Genomic DNA, 18661 nt, shown 5'->3' on the forward strand with positions numbered 1-18661 from the left:
CACGCAGTTATTCAACTTTTTTTAAATACTAAATATACCAAAACTATAAGAAGGGTATTCCACACATGGCTGATGAACTTTTAATTAAAATTTATGAAAGTCAACATAAACTCTTTTAAATAATTTCTTTGTTCTGCAAATAAATATGGCTGTAATTCTAACACCCGTAATATTTAGGAAAAATCTTTTCTGCTGGTGCTCAAACTAAAACTAAGTTTAAAACCTAAAACATATATGGAATCTTTAAGTTTAAAAAAGTTACTTTTACACATAAGTTTCGAAAAAAAACTATAAATTTTGTATTTGTTTTTTTATTTAAATAAAAGAATTTGTAATTTTTTAAACAATCAATCATGTTTATTGGTTCAGGCGTAAATTCAGCATGTTTAATTAAAAATTATTTTACAACTCATTAAAGCAGTGTCCAATGTTTTGTATTTAAATACTTTTTGCATTGAAAACGTTCAGCGTAATTGAAACTTGTTGCAATTATAACTAAAACATATTTAATGGTCATCTTATAAGTTATTTAAATATATTTTCGTATCTAAGGCTTATCTTAGTTTACATAATACTTATTGCTTCCATTTATTTCTTGTGCTACTCTGTTGTGAAGGTCACTTGTTTTGTGGAAATTGTTGCGTCAGTTTAAAATTGTTTAGTATTGTACAGTAATTACCATCATACAGATATCTCTCAATTGCTCTAGCTTAAAAATTAAAAAAGACACTTAAGTGTTCTCTTAGCTAGCACACACACACTCATGCACACTCACAGAGTTCTTAAAATGCCATTACAGGAATAAATTAAATAGGAGCTTCGTAAAGCTTGGCTTCACTGTCCCGATAAAGTAGTTCCCATAGAATTCCAGGCTGAAGGTCCCAGCCTCGGCTACAACTCATGGAATTTGTAATTACTATGGTGCACTTCTCCTGGGGGTTAGTTTGAAGTAATAGTAATTCCCTGGGGCGATGATGCATTCATGTCTTGCACTGTACGCGCCAGATAGGGCTTTGTGTTGGGCTTTTGAAATAGGTCCGAGACAAAATTGGCCTGCAAATAAAAAATACGTAGAATTAAAAAAATGTTTTAAAATAAATCGCAAAACCTTTTTAAAATTCGTTCACATTTTAATCAGTAAAGCAGCCAAAAGCACTCACATATTTCATATCTAAAATTTTTAAGTCATACTTTTGAAGTAAAAATTTCAAGCCTTATCAAGGGAATTTATAATTTAGTAAACTATTTATATATCTTTATCAGCTTCCCTGGAATGTCGATAAAGACCGCTTGTTTCATTGGGAGTTACCCGTTGAGCTTAGAGCAACAGGGTTATGATTTCATTATAACTAAAGATGATTGCAAAAGCAAATGCTTTATAGACATTTATAATAAATTTCTCTAGTTATTACTAATGAGTAAGAACACTTAGTATAGCTTAATAAAAGGTCCCAAGCCAACCCTAAATACATTACAAATATTACTGATCAGAATAGATCTTATAAATTGAAGAAGTACCTCTGCAACATTAAACAAGTGATCCTAAAAGTATGCGTTGGTGCTTCCTTACCCCCTTCATATCTCTTTAATTGAATCGCTTTGGAATATGATGTGGTATACATGACCTCCCCCTTGGAAATACCCCCTATCCCTGGTCAAGCGTGAAATTACAACTGGACAGCTGCATGGCCAGCTGGGTGGAAAAGTCAACCCGACCTGGAAACAAGGTTTCGTGCTGCGGATGGCATTGATTGGCACCACACGCAACGGCAGAGGAGCCCCGGCTAGGTGTTGAGTTCTGCCAATTTGGAGAACGTATCCCGCAGTTCAATTAAGGCTAATGGCCACCACCAGGTTAATAATGAATAGTCGGGGTATGCAGAATTTGTGATGCTTTAATTGCTAATTGCTAATCTTTTTTTTACAATGTCATAGGCTGATTCTGTCTGTGCTCCTCGATCACTTAGCCTTGCTTTTGGCGGGCCAAACTGTTTGAAAATTGAACCAACTCTTGGGCAAACCGTAGCTCTAAAAAGATGATGGAAGTGTGGCATATGATAGTTTTGGATAATTTTGCTAAAAAGGTCTCAAACCAAAAATTGGTAGAGGTCAAAAGCAGGCGTTATCATAAAATGGGATGAAAAGTTTCTAGCTTTGGAATTAAATACTATTTTTTCAGAGTTATAAGATTGGGTTTTTAGAAGAATACATTTTTAAACTTGAATTAAATTTAAGATTCTAAAATATTTTAAGCAGTATGATAACTTTAAATAATTTTGCTAAAGAGGTCTAAAACCAAAAATTGGGTGATGTCAAAAGCAGGCATTATCATAAAATGGGTTGAAAAGTTTCTAGCTTTGGAATTAAATACTATTTTTTTCCGAGTTATAAGATTGGGTTTTTAAAAGAATATATTTTCAACTTGAATTATTTTTAAGATCTTAAAATATTTTAAGCAATCTAATAGTTAATGAGTTAGTAGGATATTTTTTTGTGGATGATGTAATTTCTTATAAGCTGTTCGAGTTCAGGGATTGAAAACTGCACTGATTGTAATGTGATCTTCAAAGACGGCATTACTTACCACCACCAAGGCGCATGTGGAGCCAATGAGCGATCCTGCCAGCACATCGGACCAGTGGTGTTTGTAGTCCGAGACGCGGCTCAAAGCCGTGTACCAGGCCACCATGATGAACACGAACTGGAGAAGGTGACGCAGCAGCTTGGAGCCCCGCCAGGTCATGCGTGCCTGCAGGTACAGCTGCAAAGTAAAAGGAGTACATATATGGAGAAACAATGAGGCCCCGGATCGTGTGACTATAACAATGGACTTACCGCCAGATAGACCATGGCGAAGAAGGTGAAGCTGGAGTGGCCGCTGGGGAAGGAGAGGCGCATCTCTTTGAGCATGCGCGCCGACGAGCCGACTCCCTTGCACTCGAACTCCTGGATATACTTCCCCACATTGATGGGATCGTCGCAGGTGGTGCCGTCGGGCATCTGGGGCTGGCACACCTGTGGGCGGCAGAAGGGAAGGTATTGGTGGCGATACGATGACTTGGACTTAAGCTGCTTAGGTCTTATGTGTGGAGCCTCCACTGGGGCTACTCCGCGCTACATGTGCCGCAAATTAGAGAGCTGACTGCTCAAAATGAGGCAACAGCTGCAGTTGCATTGCATTTTCTGCATGGTTGCCGCATTTCACTAAACAATAGGGCGGCTCTGTGCTGCGGCTCCCCTTCTAAAGTGATCCCTATAGCTATCCCTATACGGATCCCTATAGCAATCCCTATACCATCTCCCCAAATGAGGCGCACGATAACAAGCTAACAAGCCACTTGCCGCCGCGAATATTTATGAAATTGTCTGACATCCAGTCAAAATATCATAAATAAACAAAGCAAGTGATCTGGGAATTCGGGGTTGATGGGAATCTCAAATACCCTGACGAGTTGTAAATAAACAGTTCTCAAAAGCACTGAGACTGATTGCTTTCGTTTGGTACCTAAATGTATAATATCAAAGTTTAATCTTATAAAAAGTATCGACTTATTTAGTACTGTATATTTCTAACAACTTCAAAACAGATTTTTTTAAATATATTATATCATCAATCTGAATTTCAAAGGTCTTCACTATGTTATATCTATAGGTCTAGTAATGCTATGATAAATCCCATTATCATAGCATTACTAGACCTATAATAAATCCCATTATCATAGCCTTACTAGACCTAAACTTCTTAGATAGTGTATTATACTTAACGCATTGCAACCAACTGCCATCCAACCCCTTTTAGCCCAGTCCTATTAATAACCTTTCCCCACATCGTGTGTGTTTTTGACATTGTCTCCGGACCGCCTGTACCAGTCCGTCTCCTACTTCGATATTGGATTTGTCTTCGTTGTCGCTGTCAGTGTCGCCTGTCTTGCTGCACATGTTGCAGATTAAAATTAATTGGCAATGTCAGAACGGGGATACCGCTGTGGAATTGCCAACCACGGACACGCAGATATGCGTACTTACCGCCATAAAATGGGGACGCAGCCGGCCGATGGAGTATTTCGCTATATCGGTGGTCAACTGGCTGACAACGGCGCCGAATGCATAGATGCCGACCTTCTTGTAGCACTCGATCAGCCAGTCGGGCAGATCGTAGTTCATAAGGACATACCGCCGCCTGGTGGCATTGCCATTATCCTGTTTGGCCTTGTTCTGTGAAATTATCACCTCCACGATGACTATCTGAAATGGGAGTGAGTTTCGTGAGTTAGCACATCGTTAAACCTGAACCCTTTTCCCTGGAAGTCGCATGCAAATATTTATAGCAACCAAAATACGCTGAATATCTTTTCTAGGCCCATTAGGGCCATACACACATGTTGCTCTAGTTTTAATTGCCGACATGTGGACACTGGGAGCATGCATGTGGTATGTATATCTTGCATCATAGCTGCTCCATAGTGCCGACAACTGAACTTGAGGCGATTGCGCAATCTTCGCTCAAGTATCAGACAGCTGCTTGACACAATTTCTGGCTGTCCATCAAACACCCACCCCATTTAGCCCCATTCACTTACCACGCCAACTGGTATCACCACTCCAATAAAGTATAACATCCAATTCCGGACCGTAGAATCGTGGAACGGATGCTTTAGCGTCTCGTCATCGCAGAAGAAACCCCTCTTATAGGGATCGCCCAGCAGGAAAAACAGCAGTATGGGAAAGCCAACTGAAATTAGAAATAGAAAATTATAAAAACCACTCATTTATCAATATATATTTTCCACCCCCCCCTACATCTTAGTAGGTCATCGGGCCCTAAGTGCTGTGACATTATCTTGTCGGGGGGGGGGGGAATGACGGCAAACCCTATTGACTTATGATATGTCTAAGCCAGCGATAAGATTCCCAGTGACAAGCGAACGTGTGCGGGGTTTCAATTGGGGATCATAAAATAATTCCGACTAGGGAAATCTGTCAGCGACTTCTTGGCCTGTCTTATTAAAAATTCGCTGCCATTAATAATAACCCATAGGAATTGTGAAGCGTACATGCTGATTGATTGCCTGTCTCAACATTCTCGGGCTTCTTTATTTGTTTTACTCGGCAGAACATTTATCTAGTGCATAATTAAAACTGCATTAGCCCTGGAGCCCCAACGCTCCAGTTTGCCTAATTGCCCTTCTGCAATGAGGCATACTACCTGCAGAACTCTAGAGATGTCGATGAACTGGCCCAAGTCAGCGAGGCGTTGAGAATTGGGAAAGTTCTAAAGTGCTCATTAGGCTAGAAATATGTAGGATATGGAAGTGAAGTGCATATAGCCAGTACTCGATGGCGACTTGTCTGCAGTTTAATGGCATTCTTTATTTTTGCCAGGGTGAACAGGCTGATCTGTGAGGTCCCACAAAGGTGGGTGACACAATGCCGCATCTTGCGATCCCAAGACCTCTCTCTCTATATACCATTCGATTCTTCAGCCTGCAGCTGCATCAGGTCCCAAAATCTAGATCAGTGGCATTGTCTGAGGATCTTTAACGATCGGCAACTGCTTCTGATGCGGCTGGGAAAGTTATAGAGCCGGAATTCTTGCAGAGATTAGCGTCATATTACAAACAGCAAGTGGCCCATTGTTGGTCTTAGGAGTCCTCTCTTTTTTCGATCCCCAGACAGATCCCTAATCCCCCTGCCAACCACCCGGTAGCACTAAAATGTTTTTATGACTTCGAGGCTTGGAAAATGAAAGTGTCTAGCCTGATCTACATAAGCAAGAGATTACCTACATAGTTCGAACTTAACGTTGATAAAGTGAAATGGGAAAATGGAAAAAATGAAAAGGGAAGAATTGTGTTAAATGGCTGAAAAAAACAAAACAATTTCAGTGATGGTTTTGTGCGTGTTTCGGTACTTTTTATGAGGGTGACATAAGCCGTTTAAAAATTATTATATGGGTGCTGAGCTGTACCTTCAGCGGAAATGTTTAATTTAATTTTTTCCGAATGGGGACTGCATTCAACCGAATTGTAACGCACCTATGCCGCACTTTCATAGCAAACAATACGAACCAAATGCTGTCCATTTGGTGTCAAGTTCATTTTAATCATAAAGACGCCGCCTGCTCCGCAGATATACTGGTCTAATTGAACCAACAGCGAAGAGGGCAGCATAAACAAATTGTTTGTTAAACAAAGAGGTAAACACGCCCACTTGAGGCTGCTCAACAATCAGATTTCTGTAAAAGATCAGTGCTATGCCGCCGCTTTCTTTAACCGTTTGTGCGGCCTCAAAAGCCACCGGCCTACGCTGAAGATGCATCTTTGTATCTTTGTATCTTTCGGATGCTGCTGCAAGTGCCGCTCGGCCTGCTTTTAAGTTACCAAATATTTGCTTTTAGCACGTTATCTCTTGTTATCCAAGTATCTATTTGCCGAGTTGAAAGAAAAGAAAAGAAAAGTCTCTTTACTCAAATCTGACCTCAAATACGGGGCAGCATCTAATTAAAAGCGTCTGACTAGCACTTGCCGCATTAATTAGACATGACGGAAGTCAAATTAAAGGCAATTAGTGCCCAGAGATGAACTTAAAGACTTTAAGACAACTCCGCCATTCGAACAGATTAAGGATGACTGAAGATCAAGTCGAACTTTAACCTTTTCAATTGATTTGATCGACCAAGGACAAAGAGAAGACAATCAGATTCGGTACGTTAAAAAATGAAAATTATTGATGCGGGTTTTAGCAATTTCATGGCTGCCAAGAAGTCGAAAATTATTACCAGGAATCTTCCCATTCCCAGGTCACCCGCATCTAGATCTCTCGAACAACAAAAGGTGTCACACAGGAAGGATTTCGATGCCCAATCCGTTTCGAACCTTTCCTCCACTGACAGGTCATGAGTCATGAGCTCTGCTGGCAATTAAATGTTCATTACTTTTGTCCCAGGAATTGTAGCGCAAAAAACACATAGAAAATCAACATCCATCTTGGCAGGCCCATGTATCTTCGTTTCCATCTATTGTGGCCACATATGTGTATCTGTATCTTTCTTTTTTTTGGGCTATATTTGTTGTTGGCTGGAAGGTAAACAACAACAATGAGCCAACAATTGCCTCAAGCCCCAAATGCATTGCATAAATATTGTTCTTTCTACTTAGTTTTGGTCAAACTGAATGGGAGAATTTCTCCGCCCCCCCAAAAAGCAAACACGCACACGCAATCACGCTCGATAAATTATTGAAGTGCATGGATAGTCGGGGGTAAAAATCTGGAAGACGACCTCCGATATGCATTTGTGTATATATTTTATGGGTTTAATGACTCCACCTCAAGGAGAAAGGTGAAAGAAGCAGAGAACGAAGAAGAAGTTTGTGCCGCAGCTCGTTCGCATTCAATTAACGTCAAAGGGAGTTTCTGAAGTTTTGGGGTTTCTTCGGAGCCCGAAGAATTTGTTTGGTTAAGTGCCACCGACACTCTCGTCACCCCCTTGCCACAAAAATCACTTCATCAGCGTTTGCCTAGCGTCAAAAGTAGTTTACACCCAAAAATTAGCCGTCGACAGACGATCGCACACGGCGGAAAGGCCATCAGATGCATCCGATAGATGCGGCCTGGCAAACTAATCTCGACCCACTAAAAACACGAATTTTAAAAGGCCTCCTAGATTCTTTTGTCAGATATACAGACCTAAGACATTTTATAATAGATTTAACTAATTGGAATTTATTCGGAAAACAGATCGATATTTTGTCCAAGTTTTTTAATATATTCACAGAACTCTTCGGGGCGCCTTACTCAGCACATTTGTTGACAAATCGATGGAAACTTTTTTGATTATGGGAACTTGCAATGTGCGCACGGCACGAGTTTTAGATTAGGATATTCCCCCAAAAGTTTATTATTGTCTCTTATCTTTTAATATAGAGATTAGGTACTTTTTATGGGTTTATCTACTTTTTGAGATCGGATTTTTACCAAAGTTAAGAAAGGGGATCTTGCTGATTCATTTGGAATTTTTGTTTACCGCCTGGCGCTTAAAAGGCGCTTAAGGTGAGTCAACCATAACGCGAAAGTTTTCTACCTGGTCCAAAATATGTGTCATGCTGTTATGCCATGTAAAAGTTAATATGCTGTTGTATTCAATCCTTGAGCACATGGCACCAATCTACACCAATAATAGAGTCATAAATTTGGTGCGAGGTCTTTGGTTAATTGGCAAAACAGAACGATCAACTATTTATGGTAGCCGCCTTATATCAGTAGTTCAAATATGGCGACCCAAGATTGTTTTTTCAGTAGTGCCAATTGCAAAGATCCACAAAATGCCACTGCTACAATAAGGTGGTGCTTTATGAGTCAGCCAGGTAAGCTAATCAGCAAAGCCAAGTAACGAACATTCTCAGGTAAACCGGTTCCAATTCAATGCAAGCTATTGACGGCGGAATTTCAAAGTGTTCAAAGGGAACAATTCAGATAAAGGTTCTCATATGAAGAAGGTCTCTATGGGGACCGGAAAAAAGCTTTACTATTCTGTTTAAGTGTTCTAAAAATAAAAACAATGGGAAGGTCATAACAACGTATTGATAGTAACTATACTTTCTTTGGGATATTATTTCCAGGTCTTACACTAATTTTTCCCATAACGTCAGTTTTTTATTTCCTTGGCTATCGGTTTCCCAACTTTATAGAGATATGCTGATAAAGTTTTATGAAAAGTAAAAACTGCTGGTTGTGTGAATTGTGTAACTCCCCCAATCGAATGCAACAGTCAGCCACTGCAGGTTGTCCACCTTTACCTGACACAATTTAACTGTCGCTGCCTTTGTTTGCACAGCAAATAAAAATAAAGGTAAGGCAAGCAGGAAACTAAAAACAGCTCACACAGTAAAATATTCTTTGTTATCTATTGGAAATATTATTATAATAGCATTCAGTTTTTAAAAATAGCAACCAAACCCTACTATTGTTCATTAAAAACAAGATTAGTAAGATGAGACAAAGAGGGTTTGTTGATAATACAAGGGAGTCAAACTAGTTATTTTTAAAAGAGTTATAAAAAGACAACCCAATAATGATGCATAATAAATATAATATTATTAATGACAAATGAAAAATATTATGTTTTTATCCCTAAACCGGAAAATACTTAATTAAATATAGGCTTGAGTCACCGATTAGGGGTTTCTATATTGGTTTCGCTACACATTACTTATAAGATAACCATGTAATTTCTAAACAAAATCGGATTCTTCTAAGAGAATCTACTGAAAAGAGCAAGAGAGAAAGAGAGCGAAAGAGCCACTGAGCTTTTGCAATTACATAAAACCAGGGGCGTGCGAGTGAGATGGAAGCACACAGAAGAAATAATAAACATTGCGAATGACAATAAACACCGCGTGTAGTGTAAATAACTTGATGCGATTGAAATTTCGCATTGAGTTTGGAGGTGAACAGGTGTGCTTCTCAAGGGGAGTTGTAACTTTCGGAATTTTTACTTACCGCAGAGTAAGATTAAGATATCCAAGCCCACGCGGCACAAAATTCGTTTGTTGGTATCCATGGTAATAGTTTGTTGTTGTTGCTGCTGTTGCGTGCTATCTCTGTCTCCCTCTTGCAGGCGCACTTCCACCGAATCACCGTAGTTGTTGTTGTGGGTGTGGGTGGTGGTGTTAACCGTTGTCTGTCGCCCGCTTCCGGCCACGTTATAAGGTGATTGGGTCTCCGGCCGCCGGAGCGGTGTTGTCTCGCTGGATGAAGTTTCGTTACTCATTATAATTCCCACGTCTCTGGTTTTGTAGGTGCCCGTTGCAAAAGCTCCAAGCTCAATCTCAAGCTTTTGCGCTCGCTCTCTTTCTTCTTTCTCTTCTGGCTGCTTGGCAGTGAACTTGAGCTTAAGAGCAGCTGTACTTGCACTAGGTGCAAATCAAAATCGGGCTTTACGTATTCCCCTACGTCATCGTATCACTTTACTGGGTAAATCTTCTCCTTCAACTGCAGAATGGAGGAGAAATCAAAAAAGATAAATTAATAAATGAAATTTTTGAATGGTGCTGGGGTTGAGTGTGAGTAATAAGCCGAGGATTCCCTGGCGATAAAGACAGACAGAGGTTGTGACGTGATTTTTTTTCAGCCCCTGCCCCTTTTCCTGAGTCACAAAGACGCGTCTCTTAAATGCCTGATTGAAGAATCCCATGATTTATTAGCACTCAAGTGGCAGTGAATAGAAGACAACTCTCAAATAGGTTAAGTGACGTCGTTCAAATGAACAATAAACTTTCCATTTTTTCACCCTTGAATGGTATTTTAATGGACTTTGTAGCTACAGTCAAACTTCTGATGTTTAAACTTAAAAACAATTTGTTAGGGCTCTCATTAAGGACTCTTTATAAGGTGGTAACAATATAAATATATTTACACAGATATGTACCAAGTAAAACCTTCTGTCAAATGTTTAATTAAAAAAGTATGCTACAAAAGTAGTGTTCCGAAAACACATTTCGACTTTGAGTTCCAAGTGAAATAAATTTTCAAATTTTTTAAATTTGTTTTCTCTATATTTTGTTTGGAGAATGTACTTTATTATATTATAAATTGAAAATGAAGTATAATGTTACTTATTTTAAATGTTCTATAACTAAAATATTATTTTAAAAAATTTATTTTTAAATAATGAATACTTAATACATGATTTTCGTTAAAATTCCTTACACAAAGCATTTAATTAAAAATAGGCTCATGTAGATTAAGTGAGTTGCATTCCACGAATTTATTATTTTAATACATTTTATGACACATACAATATTTTTATTTACTCTAGACTTTTAACCAAAATGTTTTGGATAACAACTTTAAGATCTGGCAATTGTTAAAAAAAGATTTTTTTATATTTCATGTCATAACATTATTATTTAAATTTAGCAAATAATCACAAAGTAAATTTTAACTATAGAAGTCCCACTGTTGAACTATCCTGCATAAATTCTTTCCATTCCCGTTTCTTCATCTAGTGCCCATTGAACTTGTATAATTTTGTGCAATCAACTTGACCATCAACGGGGCGTTATAATGACCAAGTATAGATCTTTCTGCAAGCTGCTTGGGGTCCAACAAGGTCCTAATTTGACAAAACCACAACTCGAAAAGTGGCAAACGTCAGTCAGTACTTCAGCGATGAAGGAGCAAGGAACTTATAGAACAGAAAACGGGGAGGATGAGAGGAATTGCAGTTGTCAGTCTCGATTATGGCCAGGCCAAGGCAACCGGGCCAATGCTTTCGATCGGGCAACGACTATTTATAGATAGCAAGCGATCCTCAACTCCGCTGCTGTAATTGTGTGCCTGCCCGGATCTCCAGAGCCTAGAGATTCAGATTCTTCTGATCAATGTTATTTATTTCCCTCCCAACCCCAAACCCCTCTTTGAACGAATGACAAAACAGCAGGCAGCGTCTTAATTAAAAAATAAAAAAGAGAACAGAATAATACCGCGATATTATCGAACATGGATTGAAGAGCGTGCTTCCACGCACTTGAGATTGCTTGCTTTGAGATTATATTTTAATTGTCAGCTTGGCTCCCGGAAATAAAAAGCGTATTAATCGAGCTAAGAATAGCCTGCATGTTGCAGGGGCGTCGAACATGTTGACCCATTAATGAACGATTAATCTTGCTTTTATATCTGCAAATCTTTGCACTATCTTATCGCTAGCATTCAACTGTGACAGCGATAAAAAAGATAGGTGGTATAGGTATAGGTAGGTATAGGTATGGTATCAGCGCAGTTGAAGGGGCAACGATTTATGACTAACTAATATCAGTTGAGTAACCTATTTGGGTTGGCAAATAGTTTAAATGTCGACATAAACTATCAACGTGTGATTAATAAGTTGATTTAAGTAAACATTTCGTAACTCAATGATTTCATTTTCTTCAAAGTAGATCGATCTATTTGTATAGCCCTTGGCAGCAAGTCTATAGTAAAATACTTAGATCAGCGGGTGTTTTGGTTTGTTTATTTGCACTCACTTTATAATAATGTAGGGTATACTACTTGGAATCCTGCTGAATATTTCATTGTATGACTTTTCAAAATGTATTTTCGTCTCATCGTTTCATTAAACACCACAAACCCATTAATTCGAAAAGTTTATCATGTCTCAGGACGTGTCAGTTTAACCCGGCATTACAAGTAATTATAAAATCATGATATTCCAAAGCAGCTGAAGCCCCCATCACAAATCCTCCTCCTCATCACTTTAATTTCAGAGACGAACGATTAACTTTTGTGGGCCAACGACCACAAGCTGAGCAGCCCTCCCTGCCTCGAATCGAATGTCATTTTTTGGAATATCTCAACGCAAATTAAGGTCATCGGAGATGGAAAAATAATTTAAAATTCCAAAAATATGCATATCGGTAAATGAAATGCTTCACAATTTACATAAACAACAGGCGCCAGGCAGCATCATTAAAAATCCAACAAGTGCACGCGAAAGATTTCGGTTTGAATGTGGAAAGGGTGGTGTACGAGTTCGTTTCATGGTCGAAAAACATTATTTTGCAGAGGAGCACCAATTTCATTATCCAAGTCCAAGGGGTTCGATTTCAAGGGGACCACCTTGCAGACAAGTTGTCGACGAGAAGGAAGGAAAATCGACACCTGAAACGCAGCCCGTGGTTTCAAGTTCAACCAACCCATCGGTGTATGTAAAATGCTTGTTTATTTGCTTTGCTAACGATTATTATTGAATGCATTTTCAATCCGGCTGAGATCAGCAGAAGTTACCAACATTTTACACGCGCTTGACAACGAAATCCAATACGAATGGGTAAGAAATGTTGCGTATTGAAACCAATAAGTTTAGTACAGAATGTCAAAACGGAAATTTATAATATAGTTTGAATAAGTTTTATGGTAAGGGATATACGGCTAATTTTTTTGACTTTAAAGGGTTCTTTAAAGGGTTCCATAATAATGAAAAAACAATGTTTTTAAAAATTGGTTTCCAATATTACCAATACATATTTTAACGTTCTACATTAGCAAGTTCAGAATCTAAATTCAGATTTTATAATTATTTACATAATTTTAAGCGGTTCTTTATTATGCAAAAATAAAACCAAGGTACATATGTATATCATAATGATGAAAATGTTTTTAAAAATTGGTCTCCAATATTCTATATTCTCGTTCAGAATCTAAGAAAAGCTGTCCAAGTGCAACCATTTGCACTATAAATATTTACAAATTGCCCCAAAAAGTGTGCAAAAATTATACGCCAAAAGCATTCAAAATTCTACATATGAATAATAGAGCCCACTTGATTGATGGACTTATTGCGGCAGGAACAATGCAAAGTATTTTATAAGGCAAATGCGAATACCAGTTCGGTTCGGAAATAATTCTGTAAGAGCTAGTAACTTGGCCAGATGCCAGAATTCTGGGATGGGATCTAAATGGCGGAAAACTCTCGCCGATAATGGTAAAATCGGACGTGGGATCAACCAATAAAGGTCTATAACCATGAAAAGCCGAATGCTGCTTTTCCCATAAATTGCGTTTTGCGTTTTAACAATTGATAAGCTATCGGTCAGATGGTTCCGCCAACTTGATGGTCTGATTTTTCGGATAAGTGTATGGAATTTATTTCTGCAATAACCAGAACAACAACAACCTTGACCATGGAAGAACGCAATCCATTTGTGGGAGGGAAAATCGATTTTAAGCCAAACGAAAAACACCCACGCAATTTCCCTTTCCACCTGAAAAATGTATGAATTTTCCACACACACTCAAAGACTCTTCGCAATTTGTTTATGTGACCATCAATTTGTGAGGCTCCACAGACACTTTTTGTTTGCCGGCCAAGCAAATCGATTAAATCGCTAAGATATATCCACATTCATTTTGCTAAGTACAAATAAACACGGTCTTTGTTTTATTAATTTACCTTTTCCGAATAACCGAGTTGCGAAAGTTTTTTAGGCAAGCCTTGTTTGCTCCGTCATCGTTATATGTGTCTTTGATTTTTGTTACGCAAAGAGATGTTTTCATCAGATTCGGTATCAATGGTTAAGGGTTATACTTATATACGCCCGATTCCCGTACTCGCACTTTGTTTTGGTTTAATGGACGAGCGACACTGACAATTCGAACCGAACCCGCCCGCTGAAAAAAGTGAACTGAGATAAGATTGCTTTTGCTTGTTTGTCAGGCGGAAAAGAGCGAAATATCATGGTGAGAGTGGAAAAGTTCTCTCGGCTTGTCTATGAACGAAAGCGGAATATGGAATCGGTCCATCGGAAAGGACAATATGGAAGAAATATCATGCTAGTTACAAAGAAAGTTAGAACAAGGTGGGTGGATAGGAGAAAGTCTTACGGAATTTTTAAGGCTGGATAAATACCAATTTCTAGTTCTGCAACTATGAAGATTGTCTGCAAGTTCCTTACCAACACGAGAGATATTAAAACCAAAACAAAAGTGTTCTCAAAATATTTTCTAAACTTATTAATAAATTATTAAATTATTATAATAAATATTAATATTATATTAATAAAAAAAATGCTTGAAAAATGTATTCCAATACAAAATAAAGCAACGAAAATAGCTTATAAAAATCGAATTCGTGAGCGTACCGATCACTAAAACTAAAAAGCTCCGTGTTCGTAAGAGGATTAGGTTTGATAATTTCAAACACCCAGTAATGGGCGTTTCGTGGACTTTTAACGAATATATAAATATTTTTGTCGTTTTATTATTCGTCAGAGACAATTCTTTCAGGTGGCCAAATCATACATATTTTTCCTAATTTTTAATGTCCCCGTACATTCACATACGATTTATGAGTAATAAAGAACCAGTTTCATGTTTTTCTAATTCTCAGAATAAATTCTTTCAGGCCGCAAAAAACTATAAATATTTAAATGTTTATCTTATTTTAGTTCATAACATTCGTGGTGCCAAAAAATCATATAAATTCTACAACTTTATAGAATTGATCTACAATTTCGTCTTATTCTTTCACTACAACATATGTCAAATATCCTTTGGGGATCGCTGTATTCCCTGTTCCATTCCAGTATTTTGTTCGTACAGTTAGTACTAGATCGGGTGAGAGTAAAGTAGAGAGTTTTAGTAGAAAGCAAGAGAGAGAGAGCGCACAGCTGTTTCCATTCGCTTCTGGATATTTGGACAACGCAGCTCTGCTCTTAAAATCGGCGTTCACTTCTTCGGGCGGCGTTGTACGGTGCGGATGGTTTTTCGTCGGGTTCGGGTTGGGTTTTAGTTTTGGTTCTTCGGTTTACCATTTTCGTAGAGCCCGCTGCGCATGCGAAACAAATAGAAAAGCAGAACCAAGTGCGAAAAGAACTAGACCAAGAACGATAATAATAATACCTTCGATGTGACAAAAAGAAAACAAACAACAATATTAAGTGCAGCGTGGAAATGCAGTCCAAATAATGGCAGAGATTTTTACCACTTATTTACCATTGTGCGTTGCCAGCAGTATTATTTGAGCAACATTTTGACTCGGACTTAGCCGATCGCGATCGCTCATCGCTTATCGCTTGCGCATTAGCGTTTACCTTACCCAATTTCGTACCGCCCACAAAACGCCGACGGCGTGTGTTTTTCTTACAACAGTATCGATTCGTTGGCTCTATTTACATACCTGCCGAGTCTTATCACAGGGAGGGCCCATTAGCACATTCTAAAAGAGGAAAAATAACGTACCGAGGATTATTCAAATATTTGTGTGTCTGCCCTCTTCGCTGGGCGATAAGATGACCACCGGAGTTGAGTCCAGGTGCAATAGTGCCATAAATTGAAGCCAGGTTTTGGGACCACCAAGCTCAATCAGATTAGAACCCCAGAAATTGCCCCCCTTATCCACCATGAGCACTCTGCGCCCGGGCAGCGTTAGTGATACCACGCCGCTCCAGAGATTTGAAAGCCAGAGCAGCAGCGGCGAAGAACCCTCTTCGCCGACGGCTTCTAGTATTATAGCCGCAGCAGCCGCCGCCGCTGCTGCGTCTTCAAACAAAACCCCCAACCATAATAACAACAATAATGTGAAACTGGACCTACAGCTGCCAACTTTCGTTGGTAACACCGGAAGCCATGGGTACATTGTCCCCAGCAACAAGCCGGCATTACGTGGCCCCCGACAAATCTTCGGAAGGATTCTCATGGACCTTGGTTTGCTCAGCTGCGGTGAGTAAGACGTTCTGCTAAAATTCAAGTGAATAATATTGGCTCATGACTCGGAAGTAACCCATAGATAAGTAGCAAGTTATACTTATAATTCAACTCGGTTCCGGAGAATTTGCAATGAAATACTTTCTTACAAATTTGAAATCTTTGTTTTTTGTTTAGCAAAGTCTACAAGCTACAAAATAATTACAAAAAGAATTTCAGCATGTTTACATTTCATATTTTTGTTCCCATTTCATAAATGAAATCCACGAGGAAACTATGTTTTTCGAGGCTGTCATTGTCTTCATAAGATTTAGTCAAAGCATATAAAGTTAAGAAAGTTTTATTTGCATTTCAAACAATACAACATAGTTTGTTTACATTTGATGCCTAGGAATTGAAATCTTTTGTTCAGAAATAAGAAATTTTAACGTTCCCATTTCGTACCGCTCAGCCGTTGAGAATAGCTTTTCTAATCAATATTTGAAATAAATCATGCTTCTGATCAACTTCATTTCATGAAGCTTATACTCCTCCCACCCGATTTGAAGCTTTAGAAAAAGTATTATCACTTTTTCCCGGCGGCCTTTCACACGTTTTGTGATCTGTTATCATGTGGCAGCCATTGATCTCTTGCACTTGCCAGTCATGAGCATAGTTCTCATCTGAGTCCATCATTCAGAAACCATAGGGGTTCTACCATCACCATCTATATACCTAGTGCTCCCGAACTGTATAGTCGTATATAGTATCTGTTTTATAAAACCGTAGGTGAGCAAGCACCTATTTCCCGCCTTGTTTTCAAACAAAAACATTTCCAAATTGCTCTAAAATGTTTATGTACTTGTTTCCTTTGTGGCTTTTTGTTGTGCGTTTCAATGTTTCAGTGCCCAACAAGCACTTTTCACCCAAGCGAACCCCAAAAGAGATACTACACAAAAAATATTTATTCGCGCATCATCGAGTTCGGACTGATTTATTTTATTCAATTTGTGGTCAGTGTTATTTTTTTTGTGAGGGGAGAACTTTTCATTTGATTGTGCTGAACTCATTTTACCCACCATCATCGTTATTGTTATCTTTTTGTTTATACTAGTCCAATTAAGGCTGGTTCAGCAGCAGACCTTGCCTATAAATGAATTGGACACCACTGCGGTTCTGGGCCACCCAAAAAGCCCTGCTCGAATTGCAAAAGATAAAAAACTGGGGCATATGTGATAACCATGTGAATTTTATTTTAATCCTTTTAATGCTCTAACATTTTCAGTTGGTCTACCCATGTTGGGATTTTCGCTTTATGGCGAGGCCTTTAAACGTGGATTCTTCTGCAATGATTCTTCGTTGAGACATCCCTATAAAGAATCCAGCATGCCCAGCTGGATTCTATACTTGATGTGTGGCGCCTTGCCATTTTCTGTGGTAAGTTGGGGAGTATTTTAGAGGTATTTATCAAGTAACTGATCAGTTTATTTATTCTAGATGATAGTGGTGGAATTCTTTAGGGCCCAGGACAAGCGCGGCTCTTTTCAGAAGCACAGGTTGGGCAGTGGCTATCACCTTTGCCACTTGGAGTTGCCCGCTTGGCTGCTGGAATGCTATCATAGGATAGGAATCTTTATCTTCGGTTTAGGCGTAGAACAGCTAACCACGAATATAGCCAAGTACTCTGTTGGCAGGCTTAGGCCTCACTTCTTCACTGTAAGCTGAACTCTTAATATAACTTGTTGTAAAAAAAACATATATTTCATTTTGAATCATGTTTATAGCTCTGCCAGCCCCGTATTAACGGCACCGATTGCAGTAATCCCTTAAATGCTGGACGTTATATCGAGGAATTCTCCTGTGCGGCAGTAGATATAACTTCAAAGCAGTTTAAGGACATGCGGCTATCCTTTCCCAGTGGACATGCCAGCTTTGCCTGCTATTCCATGCTCTATCTGGTGGTAAGTTCAGTACAAGTTAGAACTAGTATGACATTATTAAAACAACCGATCTTTATCAGATTTACCTACAACGTAGAATGCAATGGAAACGCCTGAGAATGCTGAGGCACCTTCTCCAATTCCTGCTGCTCATGTTTGCCTGGTATACGGCTCTTACCAGAGTTTCAGACTATAAGCACCACTGGTCCGATGTTTTGGCAGGATCAGGAATCGGTCTTACCTATGCCGTTGTTGTGGTGGGTTCTGATATTTCCTTATAAACATGAAAATTCTTTAAGATTATATGTTTTCTTTGCAGACGTCAACTATGTGGTAGTTGGGATCTGGATCCTAGACTTTATAGGGGTTGCAAACCCCTTAACCCACCGCGTTGAGCTGCTTTCGTTTTAAGATGTCTTAGCTGCCGAAATTTCAGTTTTATCATAGTTTAAAATTTGACCATGTCTGATGAGGAGAACCTATTTATCTATGTGTGAAAGATTTTACTTAATAAATTTCAGTTTAATGTGTTTTATCCTTAA

At 38.8% G+C, this 18661-nt stretch overlaps 2 protein-coding genes across 3 annotated transcripts; one reads left to right on the forward strand and one right to left on the reverse strand.

Annotated features, from left to right (window-relative positions):
- Nucleotides 1-489: 489 nt before the first annotated feature.
- Nucleotides 490-14163, reverse strand: LOC119551236 (putative phosphatidate phosphatase). 2 transcript variants are annotated; one of them, XM_037860475.1, is made up of 7 exons: nucleotides 13949-14163; nucleotides 9499-9990; nucleotides 4581-4732; nucleotides 4027-4245; nucleotides 2836-3015; nucleotides 2585-2761; nucleotides 490-1053 (listed from the first exon to the last, which is right to left on the reverse strand). In XM_037860475.1, the coding sequence occupies exons 2-7, from the start codon at nucleotides 9767-9769 to the stop codon at nucleotides 940-942; spliced, it is 1113 nt and encodes a 370-aa protein (XP_037716403.1). In that variant the 5' UTR covers nucleotides 9770-9990; nucleotides 13949-14163; the 3' UTR covers nucleotides 490-939. The 2 variants fall into 2 exon arrangements, with proteins under 2 accessions (XP_037716403.1, XP_037716404.1); XM_037860476.1 differs by lacking the exon at nucleotides 490-1053 and adding an exon at nucleotides 1880-2028.
- Nucleotides 14164-15233: 1070 nt separating this feature from the next.
- On the forward strand, nucleotides 15234-18661 carry LOC119551832 (putative phosphatidate phosphatase). The gene is made up of 6 exons (XM_037861401.1): nucleotides 15234-16215; nucleotides 17465-17616; nucleotides 17677-17895; nucleotides 17964-18140; nucleotides 18200-18376; nucleotides 18439-18661. The coding sequence occupies exons 1-6, from the start codon at nucleotides 15897-15899 to the stop codon at nucleotides 18454-18456; spliced, it is 1062 nt and encodes a 353-aa protein (XP_037717329.1). The 5' UTR covers nucleotides 15234-15896; the 3' UTR covers nucleotides 18457-18661.

Source organism: Drosophila subpulchrella, chromosome 2R, assembly GCF_014743375.2.
Source record: "Drosophila subpulchrella strain 33 F10 #4 breed RU33 chromosome 2R, RU_Dsub_v1.1 Primary Assembly, whole genome shotgun sequence".
NCBI classification, from domain to species: Eukaryota; Metazoa; Arthropoda; class Insecta; order Diptera; family Drosophilidae; genus Drosophila; species Drosophila subpulchrella.

Bases quoted from the DNA above. Each gene is read 5' to 3' on its own strand.
- LOC119551236 (XM_037860475.1), bottom strand. From the start codon at position 9,769: ATGAGTAACGAAACTTCATCCAGCGAGACAACACCGCTCCGGCGGCCG. The intron at 4,733-9,498 runs GTAAGTAAAAAT...TTCTAATTTCAG, and splicing joins TATCTTAATCTTACTCTGCG to TTGGCTTTCCCATACTGCTG. The intron at 2,762-2,835 runs GTAAGTCCATTG...TTTACTTTGCAG, and splicing joins TCGCCATGGTCTATCTGGCG to CTGTACCTGCAGGCACGCAT.
- LOC119551832 (XM_037861401.1), top strand. From the start codon at position 15,897: ATGAGCACTCTGCGCCCGGGCAGCGTTAGTGATACCACGCCGCTCCAG. The intron at 17,617-17,676 runs GTAAGTTGGGGA...TATTTATTCTAG, and splicing joins GCGCCTTGCCATTTTCTGTG to ATGATAGTGGTGGAATTCTT. The intron at 17,896-17,963 runs GTAAGCTGAACT...TCATGTTTATAG, and splicing joins TTAGGCCTCACTTCTTCACT to CTCTGCCAGCCCCGTATTAA.